Raw genomic sequence first — 17,515 nt, forward strand, 5'->3', positions numbered from 1 at the left:
TGGCAACAGCAGGATCCTTAACCCATTGAGCGAGGCCGGGGACTGAATCCACGTCCTCATGGATACTAGTCGGGTTTGTTAACCACTGAGCCACGATGGGAACACCCTGGTGGTAATTTCTTGTACCAGTACTTTCACGTTCGGAGCTGCTGGTCTTGGGGAAAGGGGGCCTCTTGGAATCTTCCCTACATTTTACACACCTGCGCAGCAGGACTCCTCCTCTGTCTTCCCGTGGTCGATCTCTAGGATGCTGTCTGAACCTGGATGAAATTCCCCGAGTGATCTGTCTGCCGGCTCCTGCTCACTTCTATTCAGCCTGCCCAAGTAGGTCTTGTGCGTACTGGCAGATCATGTGATTTCCAGGGCCGGTGGGGGCGGACGCCCTGGACGAGCATCTGGGGGGTGGGGAGCCCCGCCCAGCCCGCCGTGCTGCACTTCCGGCGGGCGGCGCTGGGGGCAGTGTGGAGTCCACTCCGGCCGCGTCGCGCTCTACCCTCTCGGCTCCCAGCCGGAACCCTGCGCCGGGAACCAGGAAGCGCCCGGCGGCTGGCGCGGGGCGGTCGGGATGGCAGGGCCAGGTTGGGGTCCCCCGCGGCTGGAAGGCTTCATCCTCACCGAGCGCCTGGGCAGTGGCACGTACGCGACGGTGTACAAGGCCTACGCCAAGGTGGGTGCGGGGCGCCCCGGGGTTTCTGTGAAAGGCAGGATCTGGGGGCACGAGAACTTCTGAGGGCCTGGTCTCCGTGCCCGCAAGAGCAAGTCGACGGCGAGCAAGCCGAGCCGGGTGCTGGGCCGGAAACTAGGAGAGGTTAGAGACGGCGTGAGAGGCACTCGGGGCTCACATCTGCCTTGTCCCTCCCAGGTTCTGTGGAGGGGGTGGGAGGTGACCGCCACAAATAGGCCTTCAAAACCAACACACGCGCACACACCCATTTTGTGTGGAGACACAGGTGGAATCCTCCATGCAGCCTCTGTGTCAGTGGCCCCAGAATAGGCTCACAACAGGGGGGGGGGGGGCGGTCTCTGTGGGCTGGGAGGAGTCTGGGGCAGGGTTCTAGGAGACTGGACCCACGGAGGACGCAGAGTGTGCGGTGTAGAGCAGGAAAGGGCATTCCTCAGCAGGGGCGCCTAGAACTCAGTGAAAGGGATTGTGGAGCAGAGAACACCAGGCTTGTGGGGAAGCTGAAATTCCAGAATCTGGGTGCCTCATTGGCCTGGGAAGGGGCAGCTGGGAAGCCTGGAGCGGGTGTGAGTGGGCAGGCCCAGTGAGGGGGAGAGGGCCAGAGGAACCAGAGCCCTTCTGGCCACACATGGTCCCTGGTTTTCTCAAGGCAGAGCTCTCAAATCTCCTGTCCCCACAGAAGGACACTCGTGAGGTGGTAGCCATAAAGTGTGTGGCCAAGAAGAGTCTGAACAAGGCATCTGTGGAAAACCTCCTGACAGAGATTGAGATCCTCAAGGGCATTCGACACCCACACATCGTGCAGCTGAAGGACTTCCAGGTGTGGACCTGCGGCGGGGCCACCCCCAAAGAGGGCTGGAGAAAGGACCCTCTCTCCAAGCCTCCTCTCTGCCTCTCATCACAGTGGGACAGTGACAACATCTACCTCATCATGGAGTTCTGTGCAGGAGGTGACCTCTCTCGCTTCATCCATACCCGCAGGATTCTGCCTGAGAAGGTGGCTCGGGTCTTCATGCAGCAGTTGGGTAAAAGCCTCTGAATGCAGTCTGCAACCTCTTCCCGTGATCTCTGCTCTCTCACCCACCCCTGCCCCTGGCTTAGAGCTCTGGCACTCTTAGCAGTTGCCTCTCATCCCAGCTTGGATTTGTAGGGCCCCTCCTTCCTAGGTGCCCATCTCTGGCTTAAGGATGCTGTGAGAAAGACAGGGAGGACCCCCATCTGTGGGGAGTCCAGGCTTCCACTATTGAAACATAATATAAGGACCTCGTAGAACATTCTGAAGACCCAGGTGCTTTGCCAAGGGAAAGAGCAAGGGCCTGAAGGGCTGGGGCATCTCGGGAGGAAAAAGACTTGTGAAGGGCTAAAGGGAGGAAGGAGGTCACTCGGGATGGGGGGTGGGACAAGTTCATGGCAGAGATGAGAGCCTGGTGCTTATATATAAAGCATTCAGTCGACCATTGAGTCCAGAACTGGGGTTGTGCAGGCTTGGAAAGACAGACAAGCCTGGAAAGATGAGAGGAGGTGAGAGATAGGGTCCTCTGACCGGGCTCTCTGCATGGGTCCTGCCCCCCAGCTAGTGCCCTGCAGTTCCTACATGAACGGAACATCTCTCACCTGGATCTAAAGCCACAGAACATTCTGCTGAGCTCCTTGGAGAAGCCTCACCTTAAATTGGCAGGTGTGAGTCTGGAACAGCAGGGGTGGGGGTTTGGAAGGTGGGTAGGCAGAGGCCTCCTCCTGTCTGGGTTCACTCGGCAGCCCTGGTTCTCATGGAGGCCTCTGTTGAGTCATCAAGCAGTGACAGACTGGGAGATCCAGGGGTGGGCCCTGTCACCAAAAGGCAGGGCCTTTCTTGGGCTACCCATGCTTGACTCCAGCAGTGGCATGGTGGGGTCAGGGCTCACTCTGGGGTCAGGGTTAAGACTCAGTGTGTGACCAGAGTTCAGAGTGTGACCAGGATTAGGACTTTTTCTGTCACCAGGATTGGGGCTCAGACTATGACTCAGTCTGTGGCAGTGTTGAAAGATGTGAGATGGGGAAGGGTTGGTTGTGGCCTCTGGTGAAATTTGAAGAACTGACTTGAAGCTGGAGGCCAGAGAGGCCCACTGAGCTTGGTGGGACAGTGAGGGAGGGTTCTAACCCCCGTGAGCCCTTATCCTCATTGCTGGTATGATTAGGGTGGGCATCCTAAAAAGGCGCTGATGGGAGTTCCCGTCGTGGCGCAGTGGTTAGCGAATCTGACTAGGAACCATGAGGTTGCAGGTTGATCCCTGGCCTCGCTCAGTGGGTTAAGGATCCAGCGTTGCTGTGAGCTGTGGTGTAGGTCGCAGACCCGGCTTGGATCTGGTGTTGCTGTGGCTGTGGTGTAGGCCGGTGGCTACAGCTCTGATTAGACCCCTAGCCTGGGAACCTCCGTATGCCATGGGAGTGGCCCTAGAAAAGGCAAAAAGACAAAAAAAAAAAAAAAAAAAAAAAAAAAGGGCACTGATGGGGTTATGCAGGATTGGAAGGATTTATGCCCCTAGAGCAAGAGGTGAGAGGGTGTTCCAGGCACATAATGAGAGAAACAGCATGAGCAAAGGAGGGAAGTGGGATCAATCCCAGTGAGTCTAGAGGGTGGGAGGAGCCCTGTGCTGGAGCCCTGTACAGTCCTGGAGCAGAAGCAGCTGGAATCTGCAGCCCTGCTGCCTGCCCTCTTGCCTGCAGACTTTGGTTTTGCCCAGCACATGTCCCCCTGGGATGAGAAGCATGTGCTCCGTGGCTCCCCGCTCTACATGGCTCCCGAGATGGTGTGTCAGCGGCAATACGATGCCCGTGTGGACCTCTGGTCTGTGGGGGTCATCCTGTACGGTGAGAGCTCTGTCCCCTTGCCCCCACCTGGTGGCCTGCACTGTGTCCTCAGGCAAGGCCTCTCTGGGGCACTCCTGAAGGGTTTTAATGAGAAGGTTGACTTTCCTGGTCTGGGGCCCCTGTTCTAAGGGATGCCAGGCCCCCTCCCCAGGAGGGGCCAGACCAGGCTTGACCCTGTCCCCTCCCAGCCTGCCCTCTGCCTCCCTTCCACAGAAGCCCTCTTCGGGCAGCCCCCCTTTGCCTCCAGGTCGTTCTCGGAGCTGGAAGAGAAGATCCGGAGCAACCGGGTTATTGAGGTAGATCTAGCAGGGCCTTGGCAACTTTGGGGGGGGCGGAAGGAGTCAGGGCCCTGAGGTGGGAGAGCTCACTGCTGCCTACGCAGGTGGAGGGGTGGGCTCCAGGCCACCTTCATGGATCTGGGGTACACTCTGGCCTAGAAGTCAGGCTCCGTTCAGTTCCAGGGATTCAGATCAGCCTACAACAGGATGCAAAGGGCCTGCCCCACAGCCTGCTACAGTCCCCCTTTGGGGAGAAGGCCAAAGCAGACCTGGGCCAGGCTTCCCATGAGCACAATCCAGAGAGGAAGAAGGACCTGGAAACAGGGTTCTGTGATAGCTATGGGTTCCAGCGAAAGCGTGAGCAGGAGCCTGGGGGAGGAGGCTTGGCTCTTCACCGGCTGCGACACTCTAACTGGTCATGTTATCCATCTGGGGCATCTCAGGACAGGGTTACAAGGTGGTCCTGACAGGCCCCTGAGGCTGGGGTTGGAGGTGCTGGAGCCCAGTGTGATCTGTACCCCTCTCCCCCAGCTCCCCCTGCGACCCCTGCTCTCCCAGGACTGCCGGGACCTGCTGCAGCGACTCCTGGAGCGGGACCCCAACCGCCGCATCTCCTTCCAGGATTTTTTTGCCCACCCCTGGGTGGACCTGGAGCACATGCCTAGCGGGGAGAGCCTGGCACGAGCAGTGAGTAGAGACAGGTGGTCTGAGGGCGAGTTGGGGGGTCTTATCTACCCCTTTCAGTGGTGATCACGTGACTTGCCCAGCAGGAGACAGAGTGGGCATGGGGCATCACCCCCTCGTGGTGAGCATGGTGGGTGGGCATGACTCCCATCTACTTGTCCCCCAGACCGCCCTGGTGGTGCAGGCTGTGCAGAAAGACCAGCAGGGGGACGCCGCAGCAGCCTTATCTCTCTACTGCAAGGCTCTGGACTTCTTCGTGCCTGCCCTACACTGTGAGTGCCAGGCTGTTCCAGGAGGGGTGGGGTCAGCCATGGCTGCAGTGGATAGATTCTAGAAGCAGCTCTCCTTCCAGAATTTTGTGGGAGACAAGGCAGAGGGTAAATTTGGACTTTAGTACTTTGTGGGGTTTCAGAGAGTTTGGTGGGGGCAGGGCTCTCCTTGCCCCACACTCCTCATATAACCCCCTTCTTTTCTGCAGATGAGGTGGATGCCCAGCGGAAGGAGGCAATTAAGGCAAAGGTGAATGAGAGGCTTCTGAGGAAATGGGTGAGGGATCTCAGGGCCTCTGGGGCTTGGTTCTCCTAGAGGAACTTCTCTTCTTGGGAAGGGGTCAGGCCAGCCTCTGTTGACCCCTGATGTTACAGCTTGGGGCAGTCACTGAGGACTCGGAGGGCGAACCTGGAGGTGGGTACTGGCGAGGGAGGCAAGGCGGGACAGCCCTTCCTCAGCCCCTTGCCTTCCTGCAGGTGGGCCAGTACGTGTCCCGGGCTGAGGAGCTCAAGGCCATCGTCTCCTCCTCCAATCGGGCCCTGTTGAGGCAGGAAACCTCTGCCCGAGACCTGCTTAAAGGTAGGCCCCAATTCTGGCTGACCACCAGGTCCCCAGCAATTTCCTCCAGCCTGAGGGGGAGGCAGACCCCTCAGGGTAGGTGTCCTGAGAGGAAAAGGCAGGTTGTTCCTCTCACCCTGAGCTTTTGCCCTCATTCCAGAGATGGCCCGGGACAAGCCCCGCCTCCTAGCTGCTCTGGAAGTGGCTTCAGCTGCCATGGCCAAGGTTTGCAGCCAGTGGGAGGGGTCCAGGTGGGGGAGAGAGAATCCAGGTCATGACCCTAAATGACCTCGTGTCCCTGGGGCTGCAGGCAGAAGAGGCCGGTGGGGAGCAGGACGCCCTGGTTCTGTACCAGCACAGCCTGGGGGAGCTGCTGCTGCTGCTGGCAGGTGAGACCCCATCTCCACATTCCTTCACGCCCCTGGCTGCCCTGCCCTGCCCTCACCATGCGCTCTTCCTGTCTTTGCAGCGGAGCCCCCAGGCCGGAGGCGGGAGTTGCTTCACACTGAGGTGCCTATTGGGGTTGGGAGGGTTGGGGCCTTCCTCTTCCCCATTTGACCTGCTCCAGTTTAGGGGGCCCTCCTGGGGACTTGCTGAGTCGGTGGCCCCCTCAGGGCTTGGGTGCTTGGTCAGGCCAAGGAGTCAGGCGGAATCTGGGAACTCGGCAGCAGAAAGTCAGCTGGTCCGCTGCAGTCAGACGGCTTCCTGGAGGAGGGAGCGGATGAGGGTTCAGTGGCAGGTTGTTCTAATGAGGCAGAGGATTGTGGAGAGCATCAGGAGTGAGGAGGAGCTCAATTTGAAGGCCCTTCATCGCCTCACACCCACGGGCATGTCTTCCCTTGACAGGTTCAGAACCTCATGGCTCGAGCTGAATACCTGAAGGAGCAGGTCAAGGTGGGCACGTGGGGGCCCTCACTGGGGCGAAGCCGTTTGGGTTCTGCTCCTCAATCTGTGTGTATCCCTCTCGTCTCTGTCTGAAGACTGCTCCATCGCTATCTGTGTCCTTTATGTTCCACAGATGAGGGAGTCTCGCTGGGAAGCTGAGACCCTGGACAAAGAGGGGCTGTTGGAGTCTGTTCGTAGCTGTGAGTCCTGCCCTGGGGTCTGACCTTCCACCCAAGGAGGGATGAGGGCTGAAGCAGCCCCGGATTCTGCCTCTTTGGCCAGAGACCTGAAACTGACCCTCCCCACTTTCCCCTCTATAGCTTGCACTCTGCAGTGACCCTGAAGGATGATTGGACAGGTCACTGGGAGTTGGGGACGCACTCACCCCTACTGTGGCCCTCTGCAGCCCTGCAGAGCAGGCTTCCTGGATGGGCGACTCTGAGACCTCCCCACACCCCAGATCCCTAGCACCCCTTGGGAGACTCTTTACCGGCTAGAGGGTCTGATAGCCCACGGAGTGCGCTGGGAGCGCTGGGCCTCGGCCCAGGGGAAGAGGAGCAGGACTCTGGGAGAAGAGTATTTCTTTCACGTGACTTTTGTTATTTGGTGGTTGCTGTGCCCTGAACCTGTTGGTTTCTGTTTTTGCTCTGAGCAGAGGGCACGGGGCAGTCTCTGCCCTGTGGCCACCCCTGTCCTTCCTGAGAGCCCTTATTGCAGCTCACCTCCCTCCTTGCACTGGAATGGGGCCGAAGACCCCTCAGGGACCACCCATCCCACATATGCACTCAGCCCCGCAGAACTCACCAGTCTTCCTGGAAACTGACCCCTGCCCACTTTCTCAATATTTTAAGATACTCCTTCATGCATGAAAATAATATCCTCTGTAGAAGTGGAGCAAATATGAGAAACCCATGCCTTGTTCTTGCCCTGGCCCAGGGGGTACAAGGGGAGGGGTCCTCAATCCTCATCCTTCCCACCTCCGTCCCTCTTTGGGGAACGCCCCTACTGGCCCCAGAGCTGGTCCTGGCCTGGGAGAGAGAGGCATGGGGACTTCCTGGCCCATCAAGCTGTGGGGGACCCAGTGATCCAGGATAGCTGGTTCTAAGTCTGACACTGCCACTATTCCAGCGTGTGACCCTGGACAGGCTCCTTCCCCTTTCTGGGCCTGACCCCATCTCTCCAGTAGGTCTGCCAATATCTTCCTAGGATCCCACATGGGCTTTTAGGAGAACAAAGTGACTTTAATCTGGAAAGAACATGCATACCCATAGTTACTTGGAGGTTTCTTTTCTAAAAAATCAGAGAAGGTGTTAGTGGTTTCTAATCCCACTGCCCTTAAATGCCTCCTTTCTTTAGGAGAGTGTCTGCGTTCCCTCTAGGAGGCTGGGTGTAAAGAATGTAATTCATTGTTTTTCTATTAAATTATTTTCTGAATGTGTTCTTCTCTTCTTGCCCTGGGAAAAAAAACAGGTGAGGTAGTCCCTGTTCACAGGCTGGAGCTAGAGGGGCCCCAGAAAAAGCCAGGTGACCTGGGGGAGGCCACAAGGTGGTAGGGAGTGAGAGTCACGTCTCCTCCTGCCCTCAGCCTTGAGGGGATCCAGGGGCCCAGCCAAGACCCTATCTGCATGTGGAGGAGGGCTCAATGGCAGGAATGCAATCCTGGCAAACTTCTGAGCTCTGCCCTGTATGCTTACTTACCCAAGACAGGATCCCCGGCCCACCCCTCTTACTCTGGCCAGTGAGCTGGACTGGGGAAAGGACATCTTCTAGGGTATCTGTGCTCATGTGCAGCCCCCCAGGACCCCCAAGTTGGGGTGGTTTCCAGCAGCCCCCTTCCCCAGGTCTTGGTCTGAATGGTACTCAGGAGCATCTCTGGGGACTTAAGGGAGAGGCAGCTCACTCCCTGGGCAGCCGCCAAGGCAGGAGTTCCCTAGCTGCTCAGCCTTCCATGCAGACACTGAAGGGCTGCTGTACAGGGAAGGAAACCCTAGGAGGGACCTAATTTCCCTGAAGCCCTTGGCCTGACATTGGGAGGCAGTGTAGAGCAGGGGCCCAGAGGGCAGGAGGCAAGGCTAAAATCCTGGCCCTGCCATTTGGCCCTGAAGCTTGGGACCCATTGATTAGCCTGTTTCTTGGTAAAATGAGATGAAGATGCCATGTGCCGTGGCAATATGTAAGGATTAAGTTAGTCACTGTACAGGAGCCTGACGCATAGTAAGATTTCGATAAAATGTTATTTTCAAATCTAGACAGAAGAATGCGCTCAGATTTCTCTGGGAATGGGCTGGACTTAAAAGCTTCAGTGAGTAAAATAGAGGAAGGGAGGAGGGGGATGAAGGGGCCCATGGGTGGGTGAATGGAGAAGACTAAGTGGGAGGGAGAGTGGGAATTAGGAAGGATGGGGTTTGTGAAAGACTAATTGAATAGAAGCATGGTGGGATGGAGGACTGGCCCACAGGGCCCAGTTGTTTGTAATATCGGCATTGGTTCTCTGAGAACAGAGGCCTGAAGTTATTATACATGTGGATATGGAAGGGCATGAGCCCCCTTGGGGGGACTGGGTACAGAAGAAGCCAGAGGAGGAGGCCCTGGAGAAGGGCCCTCCCTGGATAAAACATTGAGATACCCTTCAGGCTGGTCCTGTGTCTAATCCACTTGCCAGGGAGGGAGGCAGGCCAGCCAGAGGAGGTGGGGCTCCCTAGAATTTTTTTCAAATGACAGAGGCCTATGGGAAATTACTAATGTGCTTGTTAAATACAGTTTTCTCCTAGAAGCGAGTTTTTTCCACCTCTCACCGTTAACACTTTGAAAGTGCCTAAGACACTTTCAAAGTGCAGGAAGACAGCCCCCAAACCCCAGCGTCTGAGTGCCTCACCCTGCCCTGTCCTCCCCGCTCCCCTAAGTCCCCTAGCCGAGCCAGCACTGGGCCAAGCTGGGGAAGCAGCACCTGAGCCTGGAGCCTGGACCCTCTGTCTCCCAGGGGCCTAACCCTAGGGTACAGAAACTTGGTTCCTTTTTTTTTTTTTTTTTTTGTCTTTTTGTCTTTTTGCCTTTTCTAGGGCCGCTCTTTCGAGGCCTATGGAGGTTCCCAGGCTAGGGGTCTAATCGGAGCTGTAGCTGCCAGCCCACACCAGAGCCACAGCAACGTGGGATCCTTAACCCACTGAGCAAGGCCAGGGATAGAACCCGAAACCTCATGGTTCCTAGTCAGATTCGTTAACCCCGGAGCCACGACGGGAACTCCCCCCTTTTTTTTCTTTTTAGGGCCACACCTGAGGCATGTGGAAGTTCCCACTCTAGGGGAATCAAGCTACAGCTGCCGCCCTACGCCACAGCCATAGCAATGTGGGATCGCAGCTGTGTCTGCAACCTACAGCACAGCTCACGGCAATACTAGATCCTTAACCCACTGGGCAAGGCCATGGATCGAACCTGCAACCTCACAGTTACTAGTTGGATTTGTTTCCACTGAGCCACACCAGGAACTCCAAAACTTGATTCCTGATAGGAGGTCATTTAGAAGGGCCCTTGTCGGAGTTCTCAGCGTGGCTTAGCCACCTTGCTCAGTGGTTTAAGGATCTGGTGTTGCCACGAGCTGTGGTGTAGGTCGCAGACATGGCTTGGATCTGATGTGGCTGTGGTTGTGGCATAGGCCAGCAGCTGTAGCTCCAATTGGACCCCTAGCCTGGGAACCTCCATATGCCGTGATGCTGCCCTAAAAAGACAGAAAATAAAAAGATAAAAAAAATTAAAATAGAAGGATCCTTATCCTCAGAGGCCAGCTGCCATCTTACCCCTCCCTGACCTTGAGGCTAGGGCATGAGGGAAGGGAGGACATCAAGGACCACTTTCCCAAGAGTAACACACCCACACCTGTATGGTGGAAATCCCATAGATACACAGACATAGGCCATGGGCCACAGGCACAAAAACACTGAAAGCTACATACAAGATCACAAGCCCTGTAGACCCCATGCAGACTTACACTCAGGATCATACAGGCACAGTTCTCGCTAAATAAAGGAAAGGCAGCTTCAACATTACTCTTCTCCTGGACCCAGCCCATCCTGGCTCCCCTGTTCTGAGCCTCACACGGATTCCGGGAACAGTGATGTCTGGCAGGCACCTGGTGGGAGGCAGGGCAGCAGGCTTTGGGCTCCCCACCCCCAAGCCAGCCTCAGGAGTCAGCTGGGTCAATAGGCACTGCCAGCAGCTCAGGCTCAGCCAACAGACATTCCCCCAGATGTCCCAGCCCCTGCCCTGCCAGGGCCTCCCGTGTTTGAGGAGGGACCATCTGGCTGTTGGGGGAAGGGGGAATCCTCAGAACTAACCCATCACTGCCCTCCCAGACTTCTCCCTGGAGACTGACTGGCCTCCGGAGAGTCATTTGCTCTCTCTGCACCCCTTTTTCCTCTGGGAACCAGGCCTGAGCCATCTGGGGGGATGGAAGGCAGAAGGGGACTTGAGCTGTGCAGGAGCCAGGGCTTGTCACCAACCTCCCTGAAATTCCCTGTTTCTGGGGCCAGAAAACCTGAGGGTGAGATTGAAAGTGTACAGGGCGGCCTGAAAGAGTCAAAGGGGGCTGGAGGGCCGTCTCATGACCTTTCAACATTTCCTGTATCCTCTGGCTACTCTCAGGGCGAGAAGGAGGAAAGGAGAGAAGAACAGGAGGAAGGGCCTGGAGAGGCAGTGGCCTTCTCTAAAGTCTTGGTGCCCTAAACGATGGGACTTTATATAATCGGTCCGGAAGGGCAAGTTTTGGTGGTAAGTGCCTTTCTCTGTGGCCCTCACATCACACCAGGAGGGTGGACTAGCCTTGGAGAAAGTGGTTGTCTGAATGGGCGTGAAGCAGGATAGGAGGAGAGCATTGCTCTTTTTTTGCTTTTCAGGGCTGCACCTGCAGCCTATGGAGGTTCCCAGGCTAGGGGTCGAATCAGAGCTACAGCTGCCCGCCTACGCCACAGCTCACAGCAATGCTGGATCCTTAACCCACTGAGAGAGGCCAGGGATCGAACCTGCAACCTCATGGTTCCTGGTCGCATTCATTTCCACTGTGCCACAATGGGAACTCCAGAGCATAGGTCTAGTAATAGGGCTGGCAGTGGGGCAGGCCTGCCCCACACTGAGGGCGTCGGGGTAGGACACATAGGAGCCAGGAATGAGACAGAGGGTGGGGCACACAGATGAGGGGACATGGACTGACAGAGAAGCCTAGAGAGCAGAGGAAGGAAGGGGGAGGCAGGTGAGGCCAGCAGAACTTGGGGGCCCCTCAGCCTGCCCTTCTTGCCCATCTCTGCCTGAGCCCCAGAGCCAGCTCCTTCTCCCACAGAGCCTCATCCCCGTCTCGATTCCAGGGATGTGCAGACAGGTCAAAGCTTCTTAGGGTTCTCAGGCTGTGAGGAAGTAATCAGTGTGGGGGCTCAGCCCCCTCCCCCTCCCTGACCTCAGGCCCCAAGCAGCCCATTTTGTGAGGGTTTAGTGAGTGCTAACCCTCCAGCCTTCCCACGGCCCACATCCCTGCCTCTTTTGCTCTTGGTCTTGCAAACCACTGAGGGGAAAGGGGTCTGTCCAATCCCATTAGGCAGGAGGCCCCTGGAGGGCGGAGTGCTGACGTGGGTCTTGCTGCTGACGCTGCTGAGGCCCGTGCTCCCTTCTGCACAGCCCAGGGCTGGAACTTGGTCTCCTCCAGCTCCAGGAAGGTCAGGAGGGGTTTTTGTCCAGTGACCACCCCCAGGGATGGGGGTGTGGGCTGCTTAGGAGCAGCTCAGAGGCCCAGGCCCCTTGCCCCAGGGATGCTTAAGAGAGAAGGCCTGGCACGACAGCCTGAGCAGCACTGCCCAGATCCTAGGCCTTCGTCCCTTGCCACCCTTAACCCTCCAAACTCCTCATCCTCTCTTTCTCTTCCACTTGTCCCTCCCAACATTACCTATGGCCCAGGTTATATGTTCCTTGTTTTTATTTTAAAAAGGAGGCTTGGAGTTCCCATCACGGCTCAGTGGAAACGAATCTGACTAGGAACCATGGGATTGCGGGTTCAATCCCTGGCCTTGCTCAGTGGGTTGAGGTTCTGACGTTGCTGTGGCTGTGGTGTAGGCCAGCAGCTGTAGCTCCAATTCGACCCCTAGCATGGGAACCTCCATATGCTGTGGGTACAGCCCTTAAAAAAAAAAGGGAGGCCTAATGGAAGCTTCGCCCTTGAAACCAAACCCTTAGATGGCTGTTCCACCTGTAAATCTTGGCTGGCTTCTCCACAGGCTGGTGCCAAGCGGGGACATCAGGGTCGGCCTATAGCACCTTGTTCCTCTCAGGCCCCTGGGATGGCCTGCTTGTGGAGCCTCCTGATTGGTCTCCTGGACCTCCCCGCTTCCCAGTGGTAAGCAGGATGAAATTTGGACTCTTCACTTTCCTTTTAAAGAATGAGTTACTACTGATTGATATGGTGTCATATGCCAAGGACTTTACAGATGGTCACCTTTTGAAATGTATTATTGTTATTGAGGGAGGGACTCTCCATTTCACAGCAAGAAAAACAGGCTCAGGGAGGGAAAGAGACCTGCTCAGAAATCACACAGCAGTGCCAGGGCTGGAAACAGTTGCTCTGCCTTCTTTTTGTTACACCCTCCATTTGCAAGCTGCAGAGAGGCATATAGGCACAGGTAACAGAAAGAGCCATAGTTGAGCCTTGGCACCTCCTTCAGTTTCAGGTAATGACCCAGAGGCCCTGCCTTTCCCAACTGCAGCCCATCCAGCTGGCTCCCACATCCTCCCCAAAGCCCAGATCTGTTTCATCTGGCTGCAGACTGAACTGATGCTCAGTCGACTAATACTAGGACCCTGCACTTACCCAGGGCCCTGAGAGTAGAGCTTGGATATCTTACAGGGGCTGGAACTCCTACGAAGCTACGGCTGAGGAGGGAGAGGACACCCCTCCAAGGGCCGGGTTAGGGGCCTGGGAAACACAAGACTCCTGGAGGCCAGTAAGAACTGGGAGAATAGGCAGGTCATTTGGAATTTTTATTTTTCACTGAGTTGAGAGAGGAAATCCAGCTATGGAATCCAGAGATAGAACTACAGGAACAGAACAGAAATTGGCTGGGCCCTAGGCCCAGAGAAGGCCTGGAGCTGCCTGGGCTACTGTTCAGTGCCAGCTTCATCCTTGGCAGTAGGCCCCTCACATAGCATTGCTCAGCTTCCAAGAGCCAGAGCCCACAGTGGCAGCCACTTGAGGCCATGGCTGCAGCTGCTGCCTTGCCCAAGGAGGAGTGTGGGTTTGACTCCAAGGGGCCAGAAAGGGCCAATTTAGAAAGTCTTAGAAATCACCCAGTCCATCCCCATTTTATAGATGATGAAATGAGACCCAGAAAGGGCAGTGGGTTTTGAGGAGAATAAATGTGGAGACTTGTATTTAGGCCTCCTGCCTGCTGAGGGTGTCTGCCTAAAGCCCCCTCTAAGCATATCTGAGTGTTGATGTCTAGAGGGGATAGGCACTCAGGAGCTGGCCTGTGTTTGCGTCTGTGTGTGCCAGGATGCATCTGAGGCATATGCCTCTACACCTGCCAGGGTTTCTGTGTCCCTCTGTGTATTCCTCTACAGGTGTTCCTGTGTGCAGAAACTTGGGACCATGGCCAGAGAGGGTCAGGCCTATTCTCACAATCTTAGGAGGCTTCCCCAGGCAGAGTAGGGAGGGTGGGTCCTGAAGGGTAGGGCAAGGAATGGGGACTTTTCTCCCTGTGGAGAGAGAGTGTGGAAGGCAGACTTGAGCCATGGATGAGAAGGGGCTGGTGTGGGGCAGGGAAAAAAGCCAAGATGGGATATGGGACCCTGGAATGTGAGACATGCTTTTAGTGCTTATGTGGGCCCAGCCCTCTGGTCACCCCAGGGGATGTAGTCACATGACATGGCACTTCTCAGCTGATTGCTTGAGGTCCCCCAGTGTGGTCTGGGCCTTGTCCTTGAGTGAGCCAAGGTCCAGGCCAGGGAGGCTGGCCAGCTGTCCAAGGACCGAGGCCCTCTCCTCCTCCTCCTCTGTGTCCTCCTCAATCATCTTGGCCAGCTCCCGGGGCAGCTCCACGTCTCCACCTGCCATCTGGATCTGGCTCTCATCTGTCTCGTTCTGAAGGGAAGAAGGAAAGGGGTGGGGTGGGGTTGGAGGTCTGTGGGAACTCAGAGTCGAGGGACAAGGAGGAGGTCTGGACTGGGTCCCAGGCCCCTAGATTCTGGAGTTCCGTATTTCAGTACGCTCAGTCCCCGTCCCCCATCCCAGGATCGAGCTTTTGCCACTTGAATATGGAGACCTTGCACTTGTCCGCCGGCTTACTTCACTCTGAGATACTGAAGGTAAGACAGCAGCATAGTGAGTGATGACAACACGAAAGTACCTGGGCGTCAGACTGAGTCAGCCAAGTTGTGTGTTGACTGTCGTTAACTGTCCTGAAGGATGTTACTAATCGCAGTGATGGGTTCCATTTGTCAAACACCTATTACATGGCTGACATTGAGCTGAGTGCTTGTGATTCTCAAAACAACCCTGTGAGGTAGATGTTGTTTTCTCCATTTTACAAAAAAAGGAAATTGAGGCTCAGATAGCTTAAGTACCTTGCCTAAAGTCACACAACTAGGAAGTGGGGGAGCTAGATTTCAACCTATGTCCCTGATTCTGACATCTGTGCCTTTTTTGTGCAGCACCTACCTGCTGATTGTCATTGCACCTCCCTGTCTCTTTGGGGGCCCTGGGGCTTTCTACTTTATATCTTGCTCAGTTACAGCCAAGTCTTTTCTCTCCTACTGGACTCAGAGTTCCCTGATGGCAGGAGTTGTGTCCCTTATATACTTAGTGCAAGCATTTGAGGATTGACTCCATTCCTAGCTGGATTTAACTCTCACTTTGAGAGCCTTTCAAAAGACTAATGCCCCGTAGGGAGTTAGAGGCCATCAAGGGCTCAGCAAACATTTGTTGAATGGGTAAATGTGATGTTCACATATCGGATCTTCCAATTCAAGTGGAAGATCAAGGTCAGGTGTACTGTAGCCCGTACTTCTGTTTCTCCTCAGAGTCTAGCATGATTATGGGCACTGGGAGTAGCTTGTTCTTCAGTTCCCTCCTTAGGCAGCAGGAGTAGAACACTTACATGCCCATCTGGTGCTGCAGTGCCCAGGGAAGCATCCTTATGGCTACTCAGCCAACTGAGGGGGTACTTTGCTCTCTACAGAGAGACTCCATACTCTAGAAGGCAGCCAGGGGTCCTGGAGCAAGTGCAGGCTCAGCACGCCCAGGCTTGAGGTCTGATCCCAGTTCCATCACTTGCTGGCTGTGTGACCTTAACCAAGTCCCTTAATCTCACTGAGGCTCAGTTTCCTTATTTCCAGATGTGGGTAATAGTTATGTGGTAGAATTACTGTGGGGTTATGTAAGAGTGTGAAGGTCAAGTGCCTGGCCCACAGTACTGCCTTCTCCCCATCTGCTCCCCTCCCTAAGTGTTCAAAGTCCAAGAGATTTTACCCCTGCATAAAGTATACTGCCTTCCAACTTCTCGCCTGTCTAGGCCTGACTCTGAGAAGGGGCCTGGACTGGCTCCAGAAGGACTAGACTACTTCTGAGTGCCCAGCATTAAACTAAATGAATGAATGAGTGAGAGTATCAGGATTTCGTCAAACCCTCCTCGAGAGTTGCAGAGGAGTCTGCAGCCCAGAGCTCAGGGTCCTGGATGTTCCTTGCAGCCCCAGCCCCTAAGCTTACCTTGGGCAGCCGGTATTTGTCTCGAAAGTGGCTCCGCAGCGTGGCCCGTTCTGCCTTCCTCTGAGTGAACTGTGCATCCCGCTCCATCCTGCGGGGGCACGAGGGCCAGAATCATGGACAGGGCTGAGAGAATGGGTGGGGGCTGAGAGGAAGGGGCTGGAAGGGTCTCTGCGTCCTGGCCAAGGTTAACAATGCTTCCACCTGCTGGCCTGTGTGCTGGGTACTTGGTGCTCTGATCTGCTGCAATCTTTGCCACCTCTCCCCATCACAGAGCACTTTATCACCTCCACACCCGTTACTAGACGGAGCTATTGGGGCAGGGGCGTCACTCTGTCTGGCTCTCTCTGCAGACCCTAATATATGTCCCTTGTGGCCTCTGACTGGGTCTTTTTCCCTCCTTGACAGATTGTGTCTTGTGAGGGGAAGTATTCAGGACAGACATGAGTCCGAGTCCTGGCTCCACTTCCGTACCACTTTTGGTACGTCTTTGAGTAGGTCACTTACCTTCCTCTTTTGTAAAATGGGGGTAAGATTTTGCAACTCACAAAACTGTTATTACGACTAAGTGATATAATAAGAGCTAATATTCAATGATTTACCATGTACCAGGAGCTCCACTAAGTGGTTTATGTGCATTAAAGTTTATCCCTCAAAAAAATATAAGGCACTTTTTATGATTACCATCCTCATTTTACAGAAGAAGAAACTGAGGCACAGAAAGATTAAGTAACTTGCCTAAAGTCACCCTTCTAAAAAGAAGCAAAGCTGGGACCTGACCCAAGCAGCCTAGCTCTAGAGTTCAGCCCTTGATTCCACCCCAGCTGCCTTTTTGTCCAGCATTGTCCTCACACAAGTACCCTCAATATCTGTGAGTGCCTCCATCTCAGGATCTGTTTCCACAACTGGTTTCCCCCTCAGCTGCACCGCTTTTCTCAGAGTTTCAGGCTCTGAGGAGCTCCAGTTGGAAGACACAGACGGCTGGGACCAGATCGGATTAAGGGATTACTTATTTCGTCAGAAATGCACGTGCCCCCACCTCGTCCCAGGGCCCTATCGCCCCTTCCCCCACTCCCTGGACCCGAAGGCGAAAGTGGAGCAGGGTTTCTGGGTTTGAGATGGGGTGGCTCTGGGGGCAGCCTAGAGGGCACCTCCCAGTTTCTTATTGCGTCTAGAAAAGTAGGGGAGAGGCTCGGGGTCTGAGACTCCCCTAAGCGTGGGCAGGGCGGTTCATTAGGGGTTAGGATGGGGAGGGTCGTTGGAGCCACTCACTTCTCTTCCACCAGTTGCTTCTGATACTCTTCATACTCCTCTCGGCTCATGCCCTGCGCTTCGGCGGCCGACTTGTCCCCGTCCCCCTTGTCCTCGCCGCCCCCTAGGCTCCCAGTGAGGTTCTTCAGCTGGCCGCCCACCATGGTCTTCACCATAAACGCCATGGTCTTCGCTGGCCCCGGGCGCTGGGTACCACGCGCCGGGCACCCAGGCACGTCCGCGCCTACTTCAGCACTAGGTCTCGGGGACAGCTCCCGCCGCAGGCAGGCGCCCCACGTTCTGCACCGCCCACCGCCCGCCCCT

The 17,515-nt window shown here is 55.6% G+C and overlaps 2 protein-coding genes across 11 annotated transcripts; one reads left to right on the top strand and one right to left on the bottom strand.

The window, feature by feature from the left end:
- On the top strand, window positions 439-7,641 carry ULK3 (unc-51 like kinase 3). Of its 10 annotated transcripts, none has more exons than XM_005666148.3 (16): window positions 464-667; window positions 1,362-1,502; window positions 1,587-1,707; window positions 2,256-2,360; window positions 3,389-3,532; window positions 3,746-3,828; window positions 4,342-4,497; window positions 4,661-4,766; window positions 4,973-5,040; window positions 5,241-5,343; window positions 5,483-5,547; window positions 5,633-5,711; window positions 5,792-5,832; window positions 6,169-6,216; window positions 6,341-6,407; window positions 6,528-7,641. In XM_005666148.3, exons 1-16 carry the CDS (start codon window positions 566-568, stop codon window positions 6,542-6,544), a joined length of 1,446 nt encoding a protein of 481 aa, XP_005666205.1. In that variant the 5' UTR covers window positions 464-565; the 3' UTR covers window positions 6,545-7,641. The 10 variants fall into 10 exon arrangements, with proteins under 10 accessions (XP_020954703.1, XP_005666205.1, XP_003128538.1 ...); XM_003128490.5 differs by having other exon boundaries at window positions 4,973-5,013; XM_021099043.1 differs by having other exon boundaries at window positions 4,369-4,497.
- CPLX3 (complexin 3) lies at window positions 13,193-17,478 on the bottom strand. Its single transcript, XM_003128491.4, has 3 exons — window positions 17,213-17,478; window positions 15,944-16,031; window positions 13,193-14,320 (listed from the first exon to the last, which is right to left on the bottom strand). Exons 1-3 carry the CDS (start codon window positions 17,374-17,376, stop codon window positions 14,096-14,098), a joined length of 477 nt encoding a protein of 158 aa, XP_003128539.1. The 5' UTR covers window positions 17,377-17,478; the 3' UTR covers window positions 13,193-14,095.

This window comes from Sus scrofa, chromosome 7, assembly GCF_000003025.6.
Source record: "Sus scrofa isolate TJ Tabasco breed Duroc chromosome 7, Sscrofa11.1, whole genome shotgun sequence".
In the NCBI taxonomy this organism is placed as follows: domain Eukaryota; kingdom Metazoa; phylum Chordata; class Mammalia; order Artiodactyla; family Suidae; genus Sus; species Sus scrofa.